The 22932-nt window shown below is 35.8% G+C and overlaps 1 protein-coding gene across 9 annotated transcripts in view; it reads left to right on the forward strand.

Annotated features, from left to right (window-relative positions):
• Nucleotides 1-15694, forward strand: part of CEP44 (centrosomal protein 44) — a 40649-nt gene extending 24955 nt beyond the window's left edge. For 6 of the 9 annotated variants that reach the window (XM_033215715.1, XM_033215714.1, XM_033215713.1 and 3 more), the window contains 3 exons: nucleotides 5411-5617; nucleotides 6350-6425; nucleotides 11513-11860. In XM_033215715.1, the coding sequence (XP_033071606.1) occupies nucleotides 5411-5617; nucleotides 6350-6425; nucleotides 11513-11727 (498 nt within the window). In that variant the 3' untranslated portion in view covers nucleotides 11728-11860. The other 3 variants (XM_033215717.1, XM_033215718.1, XM_033215719.1) reach the window with 3 other exon arrangements.
• The last annotated feature ends 7238 nt before the right edge of the window (nucleotides 15695-22932 follow it).

Raw genomic sequence — 22932 nt, forward strand, 5'->3', positions numbered from 1 at the left:
GTTAACTTTCTATCTCGTTGATCTGTCTAATGTTGACAGTGGGTTGTTAAAGTCTCTCATTATTATTCTGTGGGAGTCTGAGTCTCTTTGTAGGTCTCCAAGGACTTGCTTTATGGATCTGGGTGCTCCTGTATTAGGTGCATATATATTTAGGATAGTTAGCTCTTCTTGATGAATTCATTCCTTTACCATTATGTAATGGCCTTCTTTGTCTCTTTTAATCTTTGTTGGTTTAAGGTCTGTTTTATCAGAGACTAGGATTGCAACCCCTGCTTTTTGTTTTCCATTTGCTTGGTAGATGTTCCTCCATCCTTTTTTTTGAGCCTATGTGTATCTCTGCATGTGAGATGGGTCTCCTGAGTACAGCAAACTGATGGATCTTGACTCTTTATCCAATTTGCCAGTCTGTGTCTTTTAATTGGAGCATTTAGCCTGTTTACATTTAAGGTTAATATTGTTATGTGTGAATTTGATCCTGTCATTATGATGTTAGCTGGCTATTTTGCTCATTAGTTGATGCAGTTTCTTCCTAGCATCAAGGTTTTTTACAATTTGGCATGTTTTTGCAGTGGCTACTACCAGTTGTTCCTTTCCATGTTTAGTGCTTCCTTTAGGAGCTCTTGTAAGGCAGGCCAGTTGGTGACAAAATCTCTCAGCATTTGCTTGTCTGTAAAGGATTTTATTTCTCCATCACTTATGAAGCTTAGTTTAGCTGGATATGAAATTCTGGGTTGAAAATTATTTTCTTTAAGAATGTTGAATATTAGCCTCCACTCTCTTCTGGCTTGTAGAATTTCTGCCGAGAGATCCGCAGAAATCTGCAGTCTGTTAGTCTGATGGGCTTCCCTTTGTGGGTTACCTGACCTTTCTCTCTGGCTGCCTTAACATTTTTTCCTTCATTTCAACTTTGGTGAATCTGGCAATTATGTGTCTTGGAGTTGTTCTTCTCGAGGAGTATCTTTGTGGTGTTCTCTCTATTTCCTGAATTTGAATGTTTCCCTGCCTTGCTAGATTGGGCAAGTTCTCCTGGATGATATCCTGAAGAGTGTTTTCCAACTTGATTCCATTCTCCCCATCACTTTTCAGGTATACCTATCAGACATAGATTTGGTCTTTTCACATAGTCCCATATTTCTTGGAGGCTTTGTTCATTTCTTTTTACTCTTTTTTCTCTAAACTTCTCTTCTCACTTCATTTCATTCATTTGATCTTCAACCACTGATACCCTTTCTTCCAGTTGATCGAATCGGCTACTGAATCTTGTGCATGCATCACGTAGTTCTCATGCCGTGGTTTTCAGCTCCATTAGGTCATTTAAGGACTTCTCTACAGTGGTTATTCTAGTTAGCCATTTGTCAAATCTTTTTTCAAGGTTTTTAGCTTCTTTGCGATGGGTTTGAACATCTGCCTTTAGCTCTGAGAAGTCTGATTGTCTGAAGCCTTCTTCTCTCAACTTGTCAAAGTCATTCTCCATCCACTTTGTTCCATTGCTGGCGAGGAGCTGTCCTTTGGAGGAGAACAGGTGCTCTGAGTTTTAGAATTTTCAGCTTTTCTCCTCTGATTTCTCCCCGTCTTTGTGGTTTCATCTACCTTTGGTCATTGATGATGGTGATGTACAGATGGGGTTTTGGTCTGGATGTCCTTTCTATTAGTTAGTTTTCCTTCTGACAGTCAGGACCCTCAGCTGCAGGTCTGTTGGAATTTGCTGGAGTTCCACTCCAGACCCTGTTTGCCTGGGTATCAGCAGCGGAGGCTGCAGAACAGCGAATATTGCAGAACAGCAAATGTTGCTGCCTGATCGTTCCTCTGGAAGCTTCGTCTCAGATCCCTGAATTGACCAATAACAGGCTCTGAAATTGAGGCAATAATTAATAGCCTACAAACCAAAAAAAGTCCAGGACCAGACAGATTCACAGCCGAATTCTACCAGAGGTACCAAGAGGAGCTGGTACCATTCCTTCTGAAACTATTCCAATCAATAGAAAAACAGGGAATCCTCCTGAACTCATTTTATGAAGCCAGCATCATCCTGACACCAAAGCCTGGCAGAGACACAACAAAAAAAGAGAATTTTAGATCAGTGTCCCTGATGAACATCGATGCAAAAATCCTTGATAAAATACTGGCAAATCGAATACAGCAGCCCATCAAAAAGCTTATATCCACCATGATCAAGTGAGCTTCATACCTTCCAAATATGCAAATCAATAAGCATAATCCATCCTATAAACAGAACCAAAGACAAAAACCACATGATTATCTCAATAGATACAGAAAAAGCCTTCAACAAAATTCAACAACCCTTCATGCCAAAAACTCTGAATATATTAGGTATTGATGGGACATATCTCAAAATAATAAGAGCTATTTATAGCAACCCACAGCCAATATACTGAATGGGCAAAAACTGGAACCATTCCCTTTGAAAACTGGCACAAGAGAGGGATGCCCTCTCTCACCACTCCTATTCAACATAGTGTTGGAAGTTCTGGCCAGGGCAATCATACAGGAGAAAGAAATAAAGGGTATTCAATTAGGAAAAGAGGAATTCAAATTGTCCCTGTTTGCAGATGACATGATTGTGTGTTTAGAAAACCCCATTATCTCAGCCCAAAATCTCCTTAAGCTGATAAGCAACTTCAGCAAAGTCTCAGGATACAAAATCATTGTGCAAAAATCACAAACATTCCTATACACCAATAACAGACAAACAGAGAGCCAAATCATGAGTGAATTCCCATTCACAATTGCGTCAAAGAGAATAAAATACCTAGGAATCCAACTTACAAGGGATGTGAAGGACCTCTTCAAGGAGAACTACAAACCACTGCTCAACGAAATGAAAGAGGACACAAATGGAAGAACATTCCATGCTCAAGGATAGAAAGAATCAATATTGTGAAAATGGCTACACTGCCAAAGGTAATTTATAGATTCAATGCCATCCCCATCAAGCTACCAATGACTTTCTTTACCGAATTGGAAAAACTAAAGTTCATATGGAACCAAAAAAGAGCCCGCATTGCCAAGACAATCCTAAGCCAAAAGAAAGCTGGAGGCATCATGCTAGCTGACTTCAAACTATACTACAAAGCTACAGCAACCGAAACAGCATGGTACTGGTACCAAAACAGAGATATAGACCAATGGAACAGAACACAGCCCTCAGAAATAATACCACACATCTGCAACCATCTGATCTTTGACAAACCTGACAAAAACAAGAAATGGGGAAAGGATTCCCTATTTAATAAATGGTGCTGAGAAAACTGGCTAGCCATATGTAGAAAGCTGAAACTGGATCCCTTCCTTATACTTTATAAAAAATTAATTCAAGATGGATTAAAGGCTTACCTGTTAGATCTAAAACTATAAAAACCCTAGAAGAAAACCTAGGCAATACCATTTAGGACATAGGCGTGGGCAAGGACTTCATGTCTAAAACACCAAAAGCAATGGCAACAAAAGCCAAAATTGACCAATGGGATCTAATTAAACTAAAGAGCTTCTGCATAGCAAAAGAAACTACCATCAGAGTGAACAGGCAACCTACAGAATGGGAGAAAAGTTTTGCAATCTACCTATCTGACAAAGGGCTAATATCCAGAATCTACAAATAACTTAAATTTACAAGAAAAAATCAAACAACTCCATCAAAAAGTGGGCAAAGGATATGAACAGATACTTCTCAAAAGAACACATTTATGCAGCTAACAGACACATGAAAAAATGCTCATCATCACTGGCCATCAGAGAAATGCAAATCAAAACCACAATGAGATACCATCTCACACCAGTTAGAATGGCAATCATTAAAAAGTCAGGAATCAACAGGTGCTGGAGAGGATGTGGAGAAATAGGAACACTTTTACACTGTTGGTGGGACTGTAAACTAGTTCAACCATTGTGGAAGACAGTGTGACGATTCCTCAAGGATCTAGAACTAGAAATACTATTTGGCCCAGCCATGCCATTACTAGGTAAATACCCAAAGGATTATAAATCATGCTACTATAAAGAAACATGCTCACGTATGTTTATTTTGGCACTATTCACAATAGCAAAGACTTGGAACCAACCCAAATCTCCATCAGTGATAGCCTGGATTAAGAAAATGTGGCACAGGCCGGGCGTGGTGGCTCAAGCCTGTAATCCCAGCACTTTGGGAGGCCGAGACGGGCGGATCACGAGGTCAGGAGATCAAGACCATCCTGGCTAACACGGTGAAACCCTGTCTCTACTAAAAAAAAATACAAAAAACTAGCCGGGCGAGGTGGCGGGCGCCTGTAGTCCCAGCTACTCTGGAGGCTGAGGCAGGAGAATGGCGTGAACCCGGGAGGCGGAGCTTGCAGTGAGCTGAGATCCGGCCACTGCACTCCAGCCTGGGTGACAGGGCGAGACTCCGTCTCAAAAAAAAAAAAAAAAAAAAAAAAAAAAAAAAAGAAAATGTGGCACATATACACCATGGAATACTATACAGCCATAAAATAGATGAGCTCATGTCCTTCGTAGGGACATGGATGAAGCTGGAAATCATCATTCTCAGCAAACTATCAGCAGGACAGAAAACCGAACACCGCATGTTCTCATTCATAGGTGGGAATTGAACAGTGAGAACACTTGGACACAGGAAGGGGAACATCACACACCGGGGCTTGTCATGGGGTGGGGGTAGGGGGGAGGGATAGCATTAGAAGATATACTTAATGTAAATGAGGAGTTAATGAGTGCAGCACACCAACATGGCACATGGATACATATGTAACAAACCTCCACATTGTGCACAGGTACCCTAGAACTTAAAGTGTAATAATAATAATAATAATAATAAACATTTCTATTACTCTTAATTGCCACAGACCCCAATATGTCTGATGTCTATTGTTTCTGCTAAAACTTCTTTTTCTATGTTTCTATGTCTTGTGACTTCTATATATCTCAGTATATCAATATACAGTTGGCAATTACAAAAACTACCAGATGGCCATCGGACCTACTTCCTGTTACATGGCAAACCGAATAATCTCAGTGCACTAAGTGTTGTTTTTAGTCATTTCCTCTTAGCTTTGTGCTAGGTGTTGTTTCAAGAAGCTAGTTAGTAATAGTTTTATTTTACTAGCTGGTATTAAAAGAATCATGCAAATTAACTCATTATCAGAAGAATCATATGAAATAGATACTTCTTTTATCTCTCTTTTTTTTTTTTAATGAGGAAATGGAAGCATCAAGATCGTAAGTCTCAGAACTAGTTTAAGTGGCCAAGTAGTCTCCCTCCAGAGATAAACCTTTTAACTCTCGAGCAGGACCATCTCTCCTAACTATTGAGATAACACTGTGGAAGTGGGAAACATCAATTTTAAAGAAATTTTAGTTTGTTTAATTTTATTTTTAATCTCTCTACTCTTTTTAGGATATAAATGTTAATCCTGAGATTACTGCACTACAGACTATGCTTGCTGAATGCCAAGAAAAGCTTAAGGAACTGACTTTGATAGAGAAAAGGTTAGACTGTTTGGAACAAAAAATGAAAGGAAATGTGATGGTAGATGAAAACACCTGGACTAATCTGCTTAGTCGTGTCACTCTTCTTGAAACAGAAATGCTTTTGTCTAAAAAGGTATTTTCTTCTTTTAACATTTATAAAATATCTCACATATAACAAAGGATTTTTTTGATTGTTGTATGTGTATTTTTTTGGAAATGCTAAATATGAGAATATTTGAATAATGAGAAAATGTCTAGTTAGAATGAAGTCCTGTTTAAATATAGCCTATATGATGTTGTGGCTGTTGTTCCTCTCTTCATTGAATAAGATGATATGAAAAACTTGTAAGTTGAGCTTTTACAGATGTTAATGATGCTTGAAGAACTTAAAATGAGGTAAGAATATGATAGATATTATGAAAAGCTTAGAATTATTTTGTATCTTTTAATAGTACAAATGACCTATTTTCGTAGAGTGGAAAAGATACAGAAGATATTGATAACTCTTCCTTTTTTTCACTCATTTACTTCAATCATATTGTGTATTTCATAGAATAGTTACCAAATTTATCATTGCCTTGTCAAATCTGAGAAATTTGTTTCTTTTACTCAGGATTTCGATTTCTAGTCTGTCTTTCCTTCCTAAAAAGTGAGTTGATAGATTCAAGAAGCTTGCTATCTGCTTCCATATTTAAAACATTTCTTATATGTAGGAATATACACTATATGTATTGCTTTAATAAAAAATTAAAAATATTTAAACATTTATCATGCTACCTTTATATTTTATGCTCAGTAGTAAGAATATAAAATGAGAGGGTTTTTCTTTTTATTTCATTCTAAATATTTAACTGTGTTATTCCAGAATGATGAATATGTAGAGTTTAATGAAATTAATGAAGACTACGCTTCTTGTAGCAACATGGACCTTCTGAATCCTCGTAAGTTTGTAAACATTATGAGAATTGGTATGATGAGTTTTCAGAAAAATGATTGTTACAGGTATTTGGTAATTTTAATATTCTTAAGCTTCATTGTTTAGAAATTACAAAGCTCCTAGAACAAAGAAAATAATGAACCTACAGACTACTAAAGCCGAGAATTGCTTATGAAGCCAGCCTACTTATTTCACATAACACAGTGGGTGACTAAATGTCAGTGTACAAAATTGAAAATGTTTAGAGATATTTTACTGTTTTAATCATTCTAGAATAATCAAGTGCTCTAGAATTTTAAAATTGACCTCCAAGTTTTTAAATTTAAGCTTAGGTAGGTAGTAGCTTTCTCATATGTAAATAATAATATGTAAGAGAAGAAAACACATTTGTCAGTAACCTATAAAGTATTGCAAACCTCTTCCATGTGAATGGTTCGCTGGTAATGATAAAATGGGAAAGATCTGATATTAGAACAGGTCTTTTCCTGGTCACATAACTTTACTAGGCTACTGATATTTTGCTCAGTGTGACTGAGCAGCAAGTATAAGATTTCTGTTTTGCAGTGACAGCTTTGTTTTTTTTGATTCTTATATTTTTTTAAAAGACAGATCTAAATTTTGTGCCATGTCTATGATTAAATCATATCCATAGAAGAGATGTTTTGTCCAATTGAGAATTCATCAATTAAATTTTTAATATCTGTGGATCGTTAACATTATAAAATCTTTCAGTTCTACCATATGTGTAACAATAAAATAACAATATATATTCTAGCACTAACAGTGTGCCTGGCACATATTCTAACTACTATATTAACTCATTTAATTCCTGAAGTAACCATGCAAGATAAGTACTATTTTTATATGTTACAGTTGAGGAAACTGAAGTACAGCAAAATTAAGTAACTACGACAAAGGTCACACAGTTATGGAATGGTAGATCAAATCTGAATCCAGGCAACTGATCTGAAGTTTTTTCTTAACCACTGCATATTTGGAACACATATCAATATCATTGCACAAAGAACAATTTCAGTGACTAGGTTATTAAATATAATTATTTGAGATGCATTTAAGGCAACTAAATTTATTATAGACTGCAGATTTCAGATTTGGTAAAATGTTGCATGTTTTATTTATCCATTCACATATCTATTCAACAAATGTTAACACTTGAGTATAAGATCCTTGAGAGCAAAAACTTTATCTTATGGTCTGCCTGTCTAGCACACAGAAAGTGTATCTGTGCTTTTATCACCAGTATTTGCATATAGTAGAGTTTAAATATTTATTCACTGAAAAAATATTGAATGCTTGTGATTTACAAAACATTGCCTTTTGCAAGTTTGATTTTACATGCTCAGGCTTATTTTTTTTTTAATGACTTGATTATAGAATATACCTTTAACCTATTTAGAAAACACATGGCTAGGTTTTTTTTTTTTGAGATAAGGGTGGTCTTACTCTGTTGCTCAGGCTGGAGTTCAGTGGTACAATCATAGCTCATTGCGGTCTCCTAGACGTTAACTCTTTGGCCTAAAGTGATCCTCCTGCCTCAGCCTCCTGAGTGGCTGGGACTGCAATGCACGTGTGTGCCTCCACACCTGGATAAGTTTTATTTATTTATTTATTGTTTTTAGTAAAACGAGGTCTTGCTATGTTGCTCAGGCTGATCTTGAACTCCTGGGCTCAAGCAATCCTCCTGGCTCTGCTTCTCAAAGTACTGGGATTACAGGTGTGAGTTACCATGTCCTGGCTCACATAGCTAAATTTCAACAACTGTGCCAGGACTGAAAGTAATTAACAGGCCACTATCTGAAATGGATTACAGATTATGATTAGGGTAAATACCTGATCTCATAGAGTTTATGATCTGATCTAGATTAATAAAAAGACCCAAGTTTATAAAGACTTACACATTATACCTTATACATGCTACTTGGGAATAGGGTTTGATTTCATTTGGATGCAGAGAGCAATAATTTATCACTCTGGGTTTAGAATCATATTAAATCAGAAATAGCTTTTGTGAGGTTCCAGATTTGTTTTGACTTTATCAGGAATACAGTGTTCCATGGGGAATTGTAAGGCACCTTAATGTCTTGGTAAGAGTGAATTAGCAGAGGCTTTTAAGGATTGGACTTGTGTTGGATAATTTTGGAGAGGGTTTGAGGAAGCAAAGCCTACGGGTGCTGTCAGGGAGCAGGAGCAATTTGATGATTGATGGTAAGAATGAAATTTTTAGCATAAAATAAATCCTCCTATTAGGCAAGGGGGGGCTGTATCTGGTCATTTCTGTGGTTACGTGGTGCCCTTGTTTTGTCTATGTTTGGACAGAAATAGTGGTTTTGGGCGTGTTGTGTCATTATGCTAATGAAATGACCTCATGTGGTGTTATTTTTTATGAAATTATTTATGTCCACTAGAGGGTTCAGTAGCTTAGGTGTTAATTGTCAGACAGGACACCAACTGTTAGTGCTCCTTTTTTGTTTGCTTGTTTGTTTTGCTTTGTTTTGTGCCTTTTTCCCCTCAGAGGAAAAAAATATTAAGAAAGGTGTGGCACCACAGAAGAGTGTGGTTTGTTCCTGTGTGACTGGAAGGAAGGGTACATGTGAGCACCTGAAGGAAGCTGAAGCAGAAGAGTAGAAAGATCAAGTCATGGGGTTTATCCCAGAGTCGTATAAAGATTTTTAGCAAGGCTAATATTCTGAGGTTTGTGTTTCACAAAGGTTATCATCAAAGCAGAATAGTGATTTGTTAGGAAAGTAAGATAGGCAAGGATAATTTGAAGAGTATTTTAGTAGTCATTATTTCAAAATACTAATGAGGGTCTCTACTAAGGCAATGATAGTGACGATAAAGAGCAGGCAATTTATTTGGGAGAAATGTAGATGTTAAAATTGATATGCCTTGATTCCTGATAGATACAAAACGTGAAGGAGAGTAAGGAAGTTAAGACTGACTACTTGTGTTTGGCTCATGTGATTGGGTGGATGATTGTTACTCTGTAATAAAATGAAAAGTTCAGGAGGAGAAGAAGGTTTGGGAGAAATAATGAGTTCACTTTTGAATATAATAAATTATGTATGAAACCCTTAAGACAAAATATCTACAAATCAGTTGGATACATGCATTGGTCCTTGATCTAGAAATATTGGCTTACAAATTATTAAATGGTAAGAACCCTACTATTTCCTTAGTGAATAAGGTGATGAGCCTCCAAAGATGGCAATGAAAGATTAATTGTTATGTGGTAAGAGTTGGCTAGAAGATCTCATGTCCCATACCCTTAGAAGTAGAAGAATCCCTTTCTTCACAGAGACTTCTTAGCAGTCACTACTGAAGTACATAACAACTGGCATCAGGGTCCTTGTGTCAGTGGCATTGCCTTTCCCCATTCCTTTCCAACCTGAACTCAGTTACCAATTCTTTTCTCAATCCCCTATAGCATAGCTAAGAAACTATTAATGTTTAAACAAGTAAGGCTTTACTAAAGGTTCAGGAAAGCAATAATAAAAATTATAGAAATTAATATGCACTTAACTGATCTGGCTATTAAATAGAGCTGGTGTTCTGTAATGGTCCACTCTGTAGCCTCTGGAATCCTTTATAGGAATAACTATGAATAGCTTGCCAGCCTGCCAAATACCAGCTTTCTCCCACCATGAGGCACACTCTTGAATAAGCTTAGACACCTCAAAGTCTGCACCCCAAAGTGGAAGACAAAGAGAGCCCTTCCTTCACCCTTGATGTGTCTTCCCGGACCTATTTCCTTTTCCTAGCCCCCACCTCTTTTTGTAAAGACGTAAGAAATGTTCAGGACAACTATGTGTACCCACAGAAAGTAATTCAAGATTTAGTGCGTAGTAGATATAGTTCCTGCCTAATTTCAAATTATTTCTTAAAATAACCTCTTGTCCACAGATCCTGCTAAAAGAGCTGGGTTTATGTAGTCTTCAGAGTTGTACCCTGTAATCTTGACCTCCAGGCTTAGCTAATTGGATTAAGAGTAGACACCTAACCCAGAGAATACGAACTCAAAGTGTCATGAATCAGATTTCATTCTCTCTCTCTTAGAATTTGTACTTAGTACACCACGAGTCAGTTAGTCAAATGATATTGCGCCTGGGCTGGGCTGGCCATGTGGTGGAAGTTTATGCTGATGAGTCAGCAGAGAAAGCCATTCTACAGAGAAGAGCAGAGGAAGGGAGCAAATGCAGAAGTAGGCGAAAGAGACCATGGTTCTGAGAGATGGAAATTAGTCTTCTAGTTGTTTCAGTTCTCACATAGTAATAGTTGGTTCCCCAATGAAGGTTGTCTGTGTAGACTTACAATAAAGCTGGCTTTATGTGAACCAGTTTAAATGGGTGTCCTTTTTTTTTTTTTTTTTGCATTGCTTTTGCAGCCAGATGTATTCTGATTAAAACACAGAGTTTGTAGGATTTATTACATTATCCATAATCTTCTCTAATTGATATTTTTGAAGGGGAGATGCCATCATTTTGTCAAATTACTATTATCAGGATATTTGAAATGTTAGGTTTTTCAGTTTTTTAGAAAAAAACCTGTGGATCTTAAATTTTTGCATTATTTTCATATGTGTCAAATCAAGTTAGAATGTTTCTTGATTTTTAAAAGGTATATATGGTCAGTTATAGGAATAGTTGTCACTAACCACAGAACAGTAGTTAAAAAAATTTGTGAAATGCTTAAATGTTGCTGAATAAAAGCATCATGACAAATTCATGGATACTAATTATTTAATGTAGATGTCACCATTTTAAGAAAAGAATATACATGATTGATTCAATAGGTTATATTTTAAAATAAGTAATTAACTTACCTGTTTTTCAAACTGATTGCTATCATGATAATAATACTGCCTTTTGTAATTTTTATTGGGCAATTTTTAACATCTAGATCTCCATATGAAAGCTTTTACCTTAAAATAGTACTAAAAACTCTTTGATCTATACCGATAACCATTTTTAATTAAAATAGTATGTTTTTCTTCCATCTATAAATAACATTTTTAGATATTTGACTCTACTGTGAAAGGAAAAGGTAATCTAAAACTTCATTTCTTCACAGACAGAAAAAACAAAGTAGAGAGGCCAGCAAGTATTCCTCTGTCCTCTGGCTATAGTACAGCATCATCAGATTCGACTCCCAGAGCCTCTACCATTAATTACTGTGGTTTGAATGAGATTTCAGAGGTAAGAAAATGCTTAGATTGTTTCCTTTCTAAATTAGGAAAACGAGCAAGCATTAGTTTTAGTTGTAAATATTGCTGGCAAGAAAAATAGCAAAACTGAATCTTAGTCTCTCAAAATTTTTTCATAAGTAAACAGTACTTAATGCAATGTTTCAAACTGTGTTTTGTACATTCTCGGTCCATCTTTGATGATGGTTTACTTTGAGAAGTCATCTAAATTTGTTGCTTTTTAAATTAAAGGAAACAACAATCCAGAAAATGGAAAGGATGAAAAAAATGTAAGTAACAGAAAGGGGCAACAGAAATTCATTTCTCCATAGGGAATTGTATTGGATTACAGAATATGTAGAATGTGCATGTGTGTTTCAAACCTTAAAGGTCTCTCAATCAGGTGTGGAATTTCCTTCAGGACTCCATTGGATAATAAATCCACCTACAGTTATGTGTTTGTGAGATGAGTCACTGTTTTAGTTTCCAACAAGTGATGTAAAACTTGTTGGAATTGTTAATGGAATTAACTGCAGATAGAGTACAAAGATATTTTTGGTTGGTAACTAATCAAGGGTATTATCTATTTTTGATAACTGATTTATCAAGATATTAAATAATATATGTAGATGGCTGGTTTGGAGACATTTGCAGTATTGTGAAAATATCACTGGTGTTTTTCAGCGAGTTATTGATAAGATACTAAAAATGATGTTTTTGTCTAGTACAAATGATGTGATTTTTCTAAAGAGCAGTTCAAAGGAAATATAAAATGAAATTGCGTATAAGATGATTATGCAACCTACTGCTATAGAAAATTATAATATTATTTTGAAATGCAAAAAGTACTTAACTTACACTCCAAGAATACAAGACTCATAATTGACTCTTTTTTTTCCTCCCTCTGAGCATACTTAAGTTTATTCATAGTAACTGTACTTACAGATAAGAAAAATATTCAAATTTATTTTAGGCTAAAAAGCATAATTTCAACAACTAAAATGCTATGCTTTATTATGAATTATTGATTTACTTAATATATTATTTGTTATATTTCAGGTTTGAAGAAACTGCAGAGTTACTGAAATGTCCAAATCACTACTTGTAGGATTTTCTACATGAACTTTTCTAGGACTTCGGTTACTGTACATTTGTATATTTTAAGAATTCTTTATACAATTTTAATATACTACAATTTTTGACAATTAGGATTCCATTTGGTATATCAATTTTTGCATTCATTATTGAATAAATCTTTTAATATTTTTGAGCAATGATTATACTGCTTTACCTTGTGTCCCTTTTTTTTTTTTTTTTTTTTGAGGAAAAACTCATGTTCCAGTCTATTTCTCTTACAGAGTGAAGTCATTACAGCACTGTATTTCTGTGTTGACATTTGTTGGCAGTGTGCTAAGTAATGTTTTTTAAAGCACAGGCTTGGGGACTATGGTTTACATCCTGTTGGAAACATTCCAAATGGGACTTGTGTATTATACCCAGGAGCCTTTCATATATGCCATCTTCGCATCTGTACTGATGAATAAGTTATAATAAACAGTTAAAAATACTCATTGAAAAATAAATATAAAGACAGCTATTTCATGCTTGGTCAAAAACAGCAATACCTTTCCAGTTAACATTGAGAAATGAAGGTTAAGATTCCCCTTTTGTACTGGGAAATGGGCTTGAGGACTGTGGTCCTCAAGTTTAGACTAAGAGGACTGTGGTCTCAAGGTTCACCATGAGAAATGTGTTGAACATTTTAGTGTGCTCCATTGTGTGATTTTTTTTTTTTTTTTTTGAGATGCAGTTTCGCTCTTGTTGCCCAGGCTGTAGTGCAATAGTGTGATCTTGGCTCACTGCAACCTCCGCCTCCCAGGTTCAAGCAATTCTTGTGCCTCAGCCTCCCGAGTAGCTGGGATTACAGGCATGCACCACCATGCCCAACTAATTTTGTATTTTTAGTAGAGACGGAGTTTCTCCGTGTTGGTCAGGCAGGTCTCGAACTCCTGACCTCAGGTGATCCACCCGCCTTGGCCTCCCAAAGTGCTGGGATTACAGGCATAAGCCACCACGCCTGGCAGTGTAGCACTTTTTAAGACCAGTATAACAGACAGAGAATATAGCCGTTCTAGCCAACATTAAAAGATACACTGAGGTGTCATGTTTTGTTTTGTTAATGGTGAAAAGTTACACATTTTTTGGAGAGAGAAATCTTAGCTGAAGTTAAATCAATGGAAAAATGAAATTATTTTTAATTTTACTATATGAATTATCTTTTTTAAAACTTATAGATAAAAGTGTAGCAGTAATCCCGGAAATTCCTCAAGAAAATTGACTTCATTATTTGGAAGGAAAAAGTGTGTGTTTTTTTTTTTTAATTATATGGACCATCTGATTATATTTTATTTATTCATCTATTTATGGTATATATGTATAATTTGGTATTACACTATCAAATATAAAATATTGTTATATGAGTAGAAATCACTTAAATTTTTTGTGTGGGTGTGAATTTGAAACAGCATAAGAAATCACTTTTAAGAAAACATTTTTAGTGTTCCTTTTTTTTTTTCCCCTTTTTGAAACAGGGTCTCACTCTGTTGCCCAGGCTGGAGTGCAGTGGCATGATCTCGGCTCACTGCACCCTCCGCCTCCCGAGTTCAAGCAGATTCTTGTGCCTCAGCCTCCTGAGTAGCTGGGACTATAGGCCTGTACCTTCATGCCTGGCTAATGTTTGTATTTTTGTAGAGACAGGGTTTCGCCATGTTGCCCAGTCTGTTCTCGATCTCGTGAGCTAAAGCTACCTGCCCACCTGGAACTCCCAAAGTGCTAAGATTACATGGGTGAGTCACCATGCTTGGCCACATTTTTGATACTCTAATAAATATTTGGTCGTCAGAACTAAATTTAAAATGATAGCCTGCAGAAACATACGATTTTGAATTTAACAGTTTCAGTAAATGTTTCCAGAATTAATGAAGCATATTAGCTTTAATTTTTTTGATTGTGAGAGAAGTACATTTATAAAAATTAAGAGGTTATAGTTATAATGGAAAAAACTACTGTATCAATTAACTCCTAAAATATCAGTACCAGCATGGAACTATAGCACCATCTTGTGGTTAACATGGCAGTGTTTTACCTTTTATTAAAACAAGTGATTTCCCATCAAAGAGGATATTTTTTCCCTTTTGAAAAATTCAGTTTTAAAAAGAAACATTTTTAAAGTTTTCTTATGGAAGACAGAAGGAAAGTCTCTTTCTGCCTTTCTTTTTTTCTTTATCTAGTGCAGATATACACACAGTGACATGACTTAAAACATTTCTAATCTCCTAGTTTATATACAGTGTGCAAAATATAAGTATATATTGAAAATATAAAATATTTCATATATGTTATCAGGTGGAAATTTAGAATTCAGATTTTCTTAAACTGTAATAACTTGTCTAACAACTCTGTAACAGGGACTAAAAATCAATTCATAATACATCATACATTTACACTTACAAAGAGTCTCTATCTTGACAACATAATTTTTGGAAAAATAAAGCAAATTCGACTTTATTGAAGTTATTGGACAGATCTGCAAATTGTTATTTTAAAAAGTTTTCTTGTTTAGGCAATTTGGTAAGTGGTTTCCAGTCATAAACTAGCCACTATTGATTAACTTGAGAAGGTGAAGCAGGGGAGTTCTGAAGAGATTACCTGGAGCTACAATAATTAACCCTAAGTAAAATTTTCGCTTTCATTCTTTTCATTCTCTCATAAACTAGATGAAAAATAATTGTGCTGCCAACAAAGGTGTCAGTTGCTTGTGCTGCCCTGTCTGTGCTATGCTCTGAATAGGTCTAGGTAAAGATTATATGGAAGTACTATAAAGAATACATAAGGTAAAATACTAGTCAGAAAGCCTTCAGAAGAAGTTAACATCAACTATACGAAAATTCTAGGTAAAGCTAAGTACTGTTGAGTTGGAAAAAAGTAGTTCTATCCTGATTGCTTGTTTTCCTCTCCTGTTTTTAATGTGATGTTGTAATATATTTTAAAAACAAAACTTGAAAATGTTGGGACCTTGTTTCATGCCATTCATTACTCATAACTATATAATTGATACACACTTCGGGAAGCATAAAAATTACTAAAAAAAAAAAAAAACCTTTCTCAATTTTATAAACTACAGCACTTTTTGAGCTCAAATAACATCGTAGCTTTGATTTTTACTTTTTAACAGTCCCCAGGTTTGCCTTCTTTCTTTGAAATGGAATGACATAAAGGTGAAGTAGAAGTAGTGTGAAACATTAAACTACAAAAGTAAAGCTTTAATTGTTGTGTCTCTTGAGTTTTCTAGTGAAAATGGCAGTTTCTTATCCCACTCAGAGAAGAAAGCTGGAAAGTCAGTACAGCACTGACAGCAGTAGCACACTCAGAACATGCAAATTTATTTTTGAAGAGGAAATTTCCAAAAATTCATATTAATTTTATTATGACATGTTTATTCCTAATACTTGTGGGAATTAGGACTGTATATATATGGTTTGTTTTTTTTCCTCAGTGAAGTCCACTAAATCCCTAGTATAAATTTGATTTGATTTTGCTTTTGAATTATTTAAATGTAAAATATTAAACTCAGCATTTAAAACTTAAAAACGTGGGACTTATTCAGTAACTATCCCAAATGTATAAATTATTTTAATTTTATGTTGGGGCGATGGGTGGTAAGAAAAGTAGAGAATCACGGGAAAGTTGAACAGTCAGGGATTAGAGTGATGAGAAGGCTGAATATTTTGGAATAGTTCTACTTCGTTTTGGAACTTCAATTCACTTAAGGTGTTATGTTCTTGGAGTGCAAATCAACTTATTAAATCATGAGATGTAGCTCTTCATTTGTTGAAACCCTGAGAGGCACTTGTGACAATGCAACAGAATTCTGTACGTGCTTCGTATGTCTCTTGGCCATCCCTATAGATTTACTTTTGCAGTTTCCCAGTAATGTTTGCCCCAGGTAGATCTCCTTTCCAGGCTCCCCATCAACAGTATTTCTTGTGTGTTATCTTGTCTCTGAAACTTTTGAGCTTTTCGAAGACTGTATCTTTGTTAGGATATTTATGAAAAAATGTTTTAAAATAAGCTATGGAATAGTTATTTGTAATTACAACTGTAAAACTATTAATTTGAACTATAGTAAAGATTGATCATTTTTAGACTCATGACTGGCTCACTTTTTTTTTTTTTTTTTTTTTCATTTTTCCCATTCCCCACTTTGATGAGAAAGCATTACCTTCTATAAGTCCTTGTAAGGTGGAGGACGTTTTGTCTGCGTGCCCTTTGCTATTGTATGGGAGGCAAAACTTTACCATCTTAGGGTCTCTGGCTAGGCCTGAGAATTGAATTGACATAAGATAAATTAGCAGGAGACAAACAGATTTTCCCATGTACATCGGAGCCCCCATAGGAAAATGAAGATCCAAAGAAGTGGCAAAACCTAAATGCTTGTATAGTGGGTTGAACGAAAAGTAGCAACTGTGGAAAAGTAAAATGTATGAAGAGGCTAAAGGAAGGTAAGTTATTTTAACAAGGACCATTTGTACAGGTTTTTCTCCACCTCCACTCATCTCTGGTAGCAAGAATGTTTCTTCTCTCCTTGTACAGGGAGGGCATCTTTCACATGGAAGTTTTCTACCTTCAGTGATACTTTTTTTTTCCTGATTCAGGGAGGGCAGTGTCTCTTTTGCATCTGCTGATTTTCAAGTGCCTTTAGCTCAAAATAATCTTATGCCAAAATGGCATATTTTGTGGTGGCATATTCTGCCACACTTCACTATCATAAACAGTACATAGACTCTCAAAGATTACTACTACTACTACTACTACTACTACTACTACTACTACTACTAGTCCATCCCCTGCCTAAGTCCTGTTATTTATACTGTACTATCCCTTACAGTATTTCATACATCTATCTCCTTTCCCATTACCACTGTATTCAAGGTTTCTCATTCTTTGCTTTCACTATTCACTGATCTTGCCTCCTTGAGTGTATCCACACCACTATGAAAAGTGTATTTTTTAATTGATTATGCCATGTTGCTGCTAAAAATGTATGTTTGTGTTTCTCCTGTTACTAATGAGTAGAGTCCAGCTTTTTATGCTGGAGAGCAAAGGCCTTTTTCCTTGAAGTCTTTGTTTCCAGCACCATCTACAATTCTATAGAGAATATAAATACACAGAACTCTCTTAAAGTGTGTTTTCAAACACTTTCTTTTGTCTAGAATGACTTTTCCTTTCATCTGCAAGTTTCTGCTTATCCTCAAAGACCCAATACCTTTCTTGGAAAAGCTTTTTTCTACTGTAGAGGCCAAATTATCTACTTCTGTCTCTTTGCTGCTTTAGTGCCTTTTTATACTTTTGATTTTTATACCCACTTTTTATAGCTATTATTTATTCGTGTGACTTTAGTTCTCATTAGTCTTCCAGCTTTCAGTCCTTTTTTCTAATGTTTGTTTCACTATAATCAAGGTTTCCAGATAAGCAAGGTTCCAGATAAGCAAGGTTTTATCAAGGTAAAGCCAGGGCCTGGTCAATCATACTGTATTCTTTCTATGGAAAAAATGTATTGACTGAAGAAAGATGTAATCATGAATTCTAGAAAAGAGTCAGCCAAAGATGAATACCTCGTTGATAGATTAATGAATACATTTAGAATGAAAGTTGATTGAAGTGTCTACTAGTGCCAGTTAGTGTGCCAGGCACTGGATATAGGCAGAGCTAACAACATAGACATGGTCCCTGTTCTTCCTGAGCTAACAGCTAAGCAGCAGACAGTTAAATACACTAGAGCAATGTGTAGTACTGTGATAAGGCTAGGCATCAAACTGATCAGCATGGAAGGAAGTGATGTTTATCTTAAGCCCTAAAGAGTGAACAGAATATAGCCGGGGAAGATGCTTTATGCAAAAGGACTAACATAAACAAAGACTTGAAGAGCATTTGAAAGAAATTCACTAGGGCTAGCATACTGAGTGTGCAGTGTGTGTGTGGCGGGGGGGCGGGAGGGAGGTCAGGTGACAGGCCCAAGGGGCAGCTTGTATCTTATTTACTGAACCATTTAAGCAGCAGAATATGATAACCAGATCTGAGGTTTTGAAGGATTTATTTTACTGCTTTAATATGGAGAATGGGTAACAGGGCAAAACTAGAGGCAGAGAAATCAGTGGGAGGCTATTACAGTAATTGAAGAAACAGAGTGACTTGAATTATGATGACAGTGGAGATGGAGGGAAATAATGGGATTTGGAGCGAATGTAGTACTTCCAGTTTAAGGACTATCTTCAATCTAGTATCTGGACTGAGAGACAGCAGAAAGATACTACACTAGTGTTTAATCTGATGTCTTGCCTAATTGGTGCTGTCTGGAATCTTGTTAGAAGTGCCCAATCTCAAGCCCTGCTCTTGACCTACTTACTACATTAGATTCTGCATTATACAAAGAACCCAAAGAAAGGTACCATAGGTACCTTAAGTTGAAGAAATACTAGTTTACATTCACATACTTCTTGTTTTATTATCATAACTAACATTTGAATCTAAGCCTTCAAATTCAGATTCTCTGGAATTGCTTTCATCTAAATATATACAGCTTTTTGTAATTCACATTTAGTATCTTGGACTCCTTAGCACCTTTGGTTAGCGTTTTAGGGTTTTGAGTGCATTTAGTTAAATGGTTTTTTTCCTCAGTCAAATACTATATAAATAAGAATTAAAACATCCTCTCTTCAAAATTAGGTGTAAGCTTTGTACAAACAACTTTTTTGGTCCTCATTAATAATGATTCTTTACTAAGCATGCACAATTCATACCATTAGCCTCCATCTTTGAAATATCTGTGTTTATGCTGAAAATTTTCCTAGTTTTTTACTTTTAATTATGTTACCCAAAGTACAACAGGCAATATTCTACATACATATTTGTTTTTCTGTATTATGTCATAGGGTGACTTTCCTGACGATATGGAAAGCAATTATTAGGGATCCATATTTCACATTTAATTTAAAATTCAGTAATATATGGTCTTAAAAACTTTTTCTGAAAATCATTTGTCAAGGAAACCCCATTTGAGTAGTGCTAAAATAAAGGAGTAAAAAATGCATCTTAAGTTTAAGAAAATACAATATTTAGAAAGCAGTTTCCATAGATGAATTAGGTGAAAGAGAGTGAGAGGAGAGGAAAACAGAAGCTGCTAGGAGTTCATAAACTTTTCCCAATCAATAGGTGTCTTCCTTCAGATTTGCCAGCTTCTGTTTAAGCTTTGATTTACTGGGTAAGAATCTGATGAGTGTTTTTAAATTCTGATCATTGTTTGTCTGTTGATATTCAAACTAGGACATTTAAAACAACACCACAGCTGAGGACTTTTAAATGAACATCGGTAACAAACATCAAAATGTTTAAAATGTATTTACGTTTTCACACTGCCATGAGAAAGTAGAAAAACCTTTAAAGTTTAAAAGCATTTCAGTATTCCAATTATCCTCTCAATTTTGCACCATTTTTAAAACTCACTGTTCTCTTCCACCTTCACTTTTTATATACTGTGCTTTTTCACTTTCTGAATGTGCTGGGCTTTCCATGACTTTACAAATGCTGTTCCATCACTTAAAATGTTCATTGTTCTCCACTCTTCATTTCCTATCCTCTGCATCACATTGACTGGTAGAATTCTACTCGTCATAGGGGTTTCAGGTTAAACATAACTCCCTCCAAATAATGTCCCCTAGGTCCTTGGAATAGGTTAGATTCCCTGTTTATGCTATGAAAAGCACCCTGTAATTTTTCTTCATTTCAGTTTGTGCATTATTAAACCTTCTATATGCAATTGTTGCTTAAGGTTGTCCTCCCTGCTAAACTATGAGTGTTATGTGAAAAGAGATAGTGAATTTTGTTTACTGATGTATCCTCCATGCTTAGCACAATGCTTGGTACATAGGACATTCTCATTTTATTTGATGTCTTGACAAACAAGACGTCTTCACATCCCCCATATTACATAGAATTCAAATTTTGCAAACAACTGTTAATTGATTTCTAAATTCAATATCTGAAATTAATTTCATTTTAATTTAATGTCAACTATTTATTGTTATACTACATTTCTGTATTTGGTAATATATTTAAATGCAGAATATAGTATGTAGCATTAATGCCCAAGTTAGTAACTTTTAAAATAGTTTCTCCATACTTTAAGCAGGGATATTTTTGAGTCTAAATGTGAGATTTTCCTAATAAAAAGGTGAGGAAATTTTATGATATCTTTGAAAATTTACTCAAAAAAGTACACAGGTCTCATTTAAAGCACTAAAAGGCAGCAAGTTTTTAGAGAAAATGAGATTTCTGTTTGCAGCAATATGGCATACAAGGTATTAAAAAATGTAAAAAACTCCTGCAACAAATCAAAAAATATATAATAAATATTTATCACTGATATCACAGGAAATTAAAAGAAATCCCTAAAGGCCAAAAGAAGAGGAAGCAGAAACTCAAGAGTATTATGCTTGCCTGAAGCAGCAGCTGCCCCGAGAGATTGTTGATACTAGAAACTAAGGCCTTGAGAGGTTCCCCCCTCATGGTTCTTCATCAGGCTTTATTGTGTTATAATTTACATACAATAAAATTCACCAGTTTCAGTCATACATTCATGTAACCACCACCATATTTAAGATATAGAACATGCCTCTTTGCAGTCATTCCTCTGATACCAAACCAGGCACGTTCTGCCCATCCTGCAGTAAGCCAATCACTGAGACAATGAGTCTTGCAGTGGAGAAAACATTTTATTCATGAGGCAGCCTTGTGAGGAGGTGGGAGAACACCCCTTAAATTCTCCTCCTTGAAGTTAGGGTATTAGGGATATTTGTGGGATAAAGAACAAGGCAGTCCAAGGCATGGAAAAAGGTGATTGGTGGTAAGGAAAAGTGAGGTAATTGCTGATCTGTGCGAGTGCAGTTAAGCTTCATGGCTTTTCATAGGATGCATGTTCGCAAAATGGTGTCACTGGCACAATCTGAGGCTGAAATTTTTGGCCTTTTGATGTCAAAAGGGCACTCATTGGACATTGATGCAGGTCAGTTGGAGGGTCAGCGGAGTCAGTCGGCTTGAACTGGACAAGAGCTGATCCTAATTTCCTGAAAATCAACCATTACTATGGTGACCTGTACATCAGAGATGTTATGTATAAGGAAACTAGTGGAAGTTTAGTTATATATTGCTTAGTTGCATGACTTTTAGCTATGTAGATTTTAAAATCAACTAGAAGCAAGTGACTACAAACAAGGCAAATTAAGTTTGACAGGCCTAATTAGGTTAGCCCTGGGTTTCACCTCGTTCTTCAGCAACCACTGATTTGCATTCCATCATTTTAATGTTGCTGTTGCTAGAGTTTTATATTAATATCATCATACCATATTTAGTCTTTTGTGTCTGTTCCATGTAGCATAATGCTTCTGAGATTCATCCATGTTGTTGTATGTAGTAGTTCATTCCTTTATATGGCCAATGAATATTTCAGTATGCTAACATACCGCAATTTCATCAGCTGATGGACATTGTGATATGTCCAGTTTGGAGAGAGCTGCTATGAACACTGGAACATGTGTCTCTAGACACATGTTTTTACTTCTCTTGGGTAAAAACCTAGGAGTGGGATGGCTGGGTCAACTAGTAAAGTTATGTTTACGTTTATAAAAAACTGCCAAACTATTTTCCAAAGTGACTGGTCCATTTGTTTTTCTTGTGAGTAATGTATGAGAGTTTCAATTGCTCTGCATCCTTACCAACACTTGATTTTGTCAGTCTTCTGGTGGATGTGTGTGGTGTAAGGCCAAAAGTTAAGGCACAATGTTATGTACTGTCTTGACATCTGGTAAAACTGAGAGGGTCTCAAATGGCCTAACCAGAGGATCGCCTCCTCACTCTCCTGCCATGGATAAGGTACCCTAGCCAAACCACCACTCCTTAACAGAGGGACCACTTACCCCTGAGTAGCAGGGTTTCAGTTCCATGCTAGCTGTAAGATTATTCCAAGAAACCAATCACATATTCCTATGGGAACCAGGGGATGTCTCACCCTCTTCATATTACAAAGTCTGCCTCCCACATCTCTCAGCTGTTCTCTGTTCCCAATTTCAACCCCCATAGAGCATGCAGTGTCCTCTCCTACAAGCTGTGAGTACATGTGACTAATAAGCTGTTCTCAGTTTCATCTGCCTGGTGCTGGGTTTTGTGTTGGGCCTTCCCGTAACCCTAGGTGGGA

This window comes from Trachypithecus francoisi, unplaced genomic scaffold, assembly GCF_009764315.1.
Source record: "Trachypithecus francoisi isolate TF-2019V2 unplaced genomic scaffold, Tfra_2.0 Lachesis_group1, whole genome shotgun sequence".
Taxonomy (NCBI): domain Eukaryota; kingdom Metazoa; phylum Chordata; class Mammalia; order Primates; family Cercopithecidae; genus Trachypithecus; species Trachypithecus francoisi.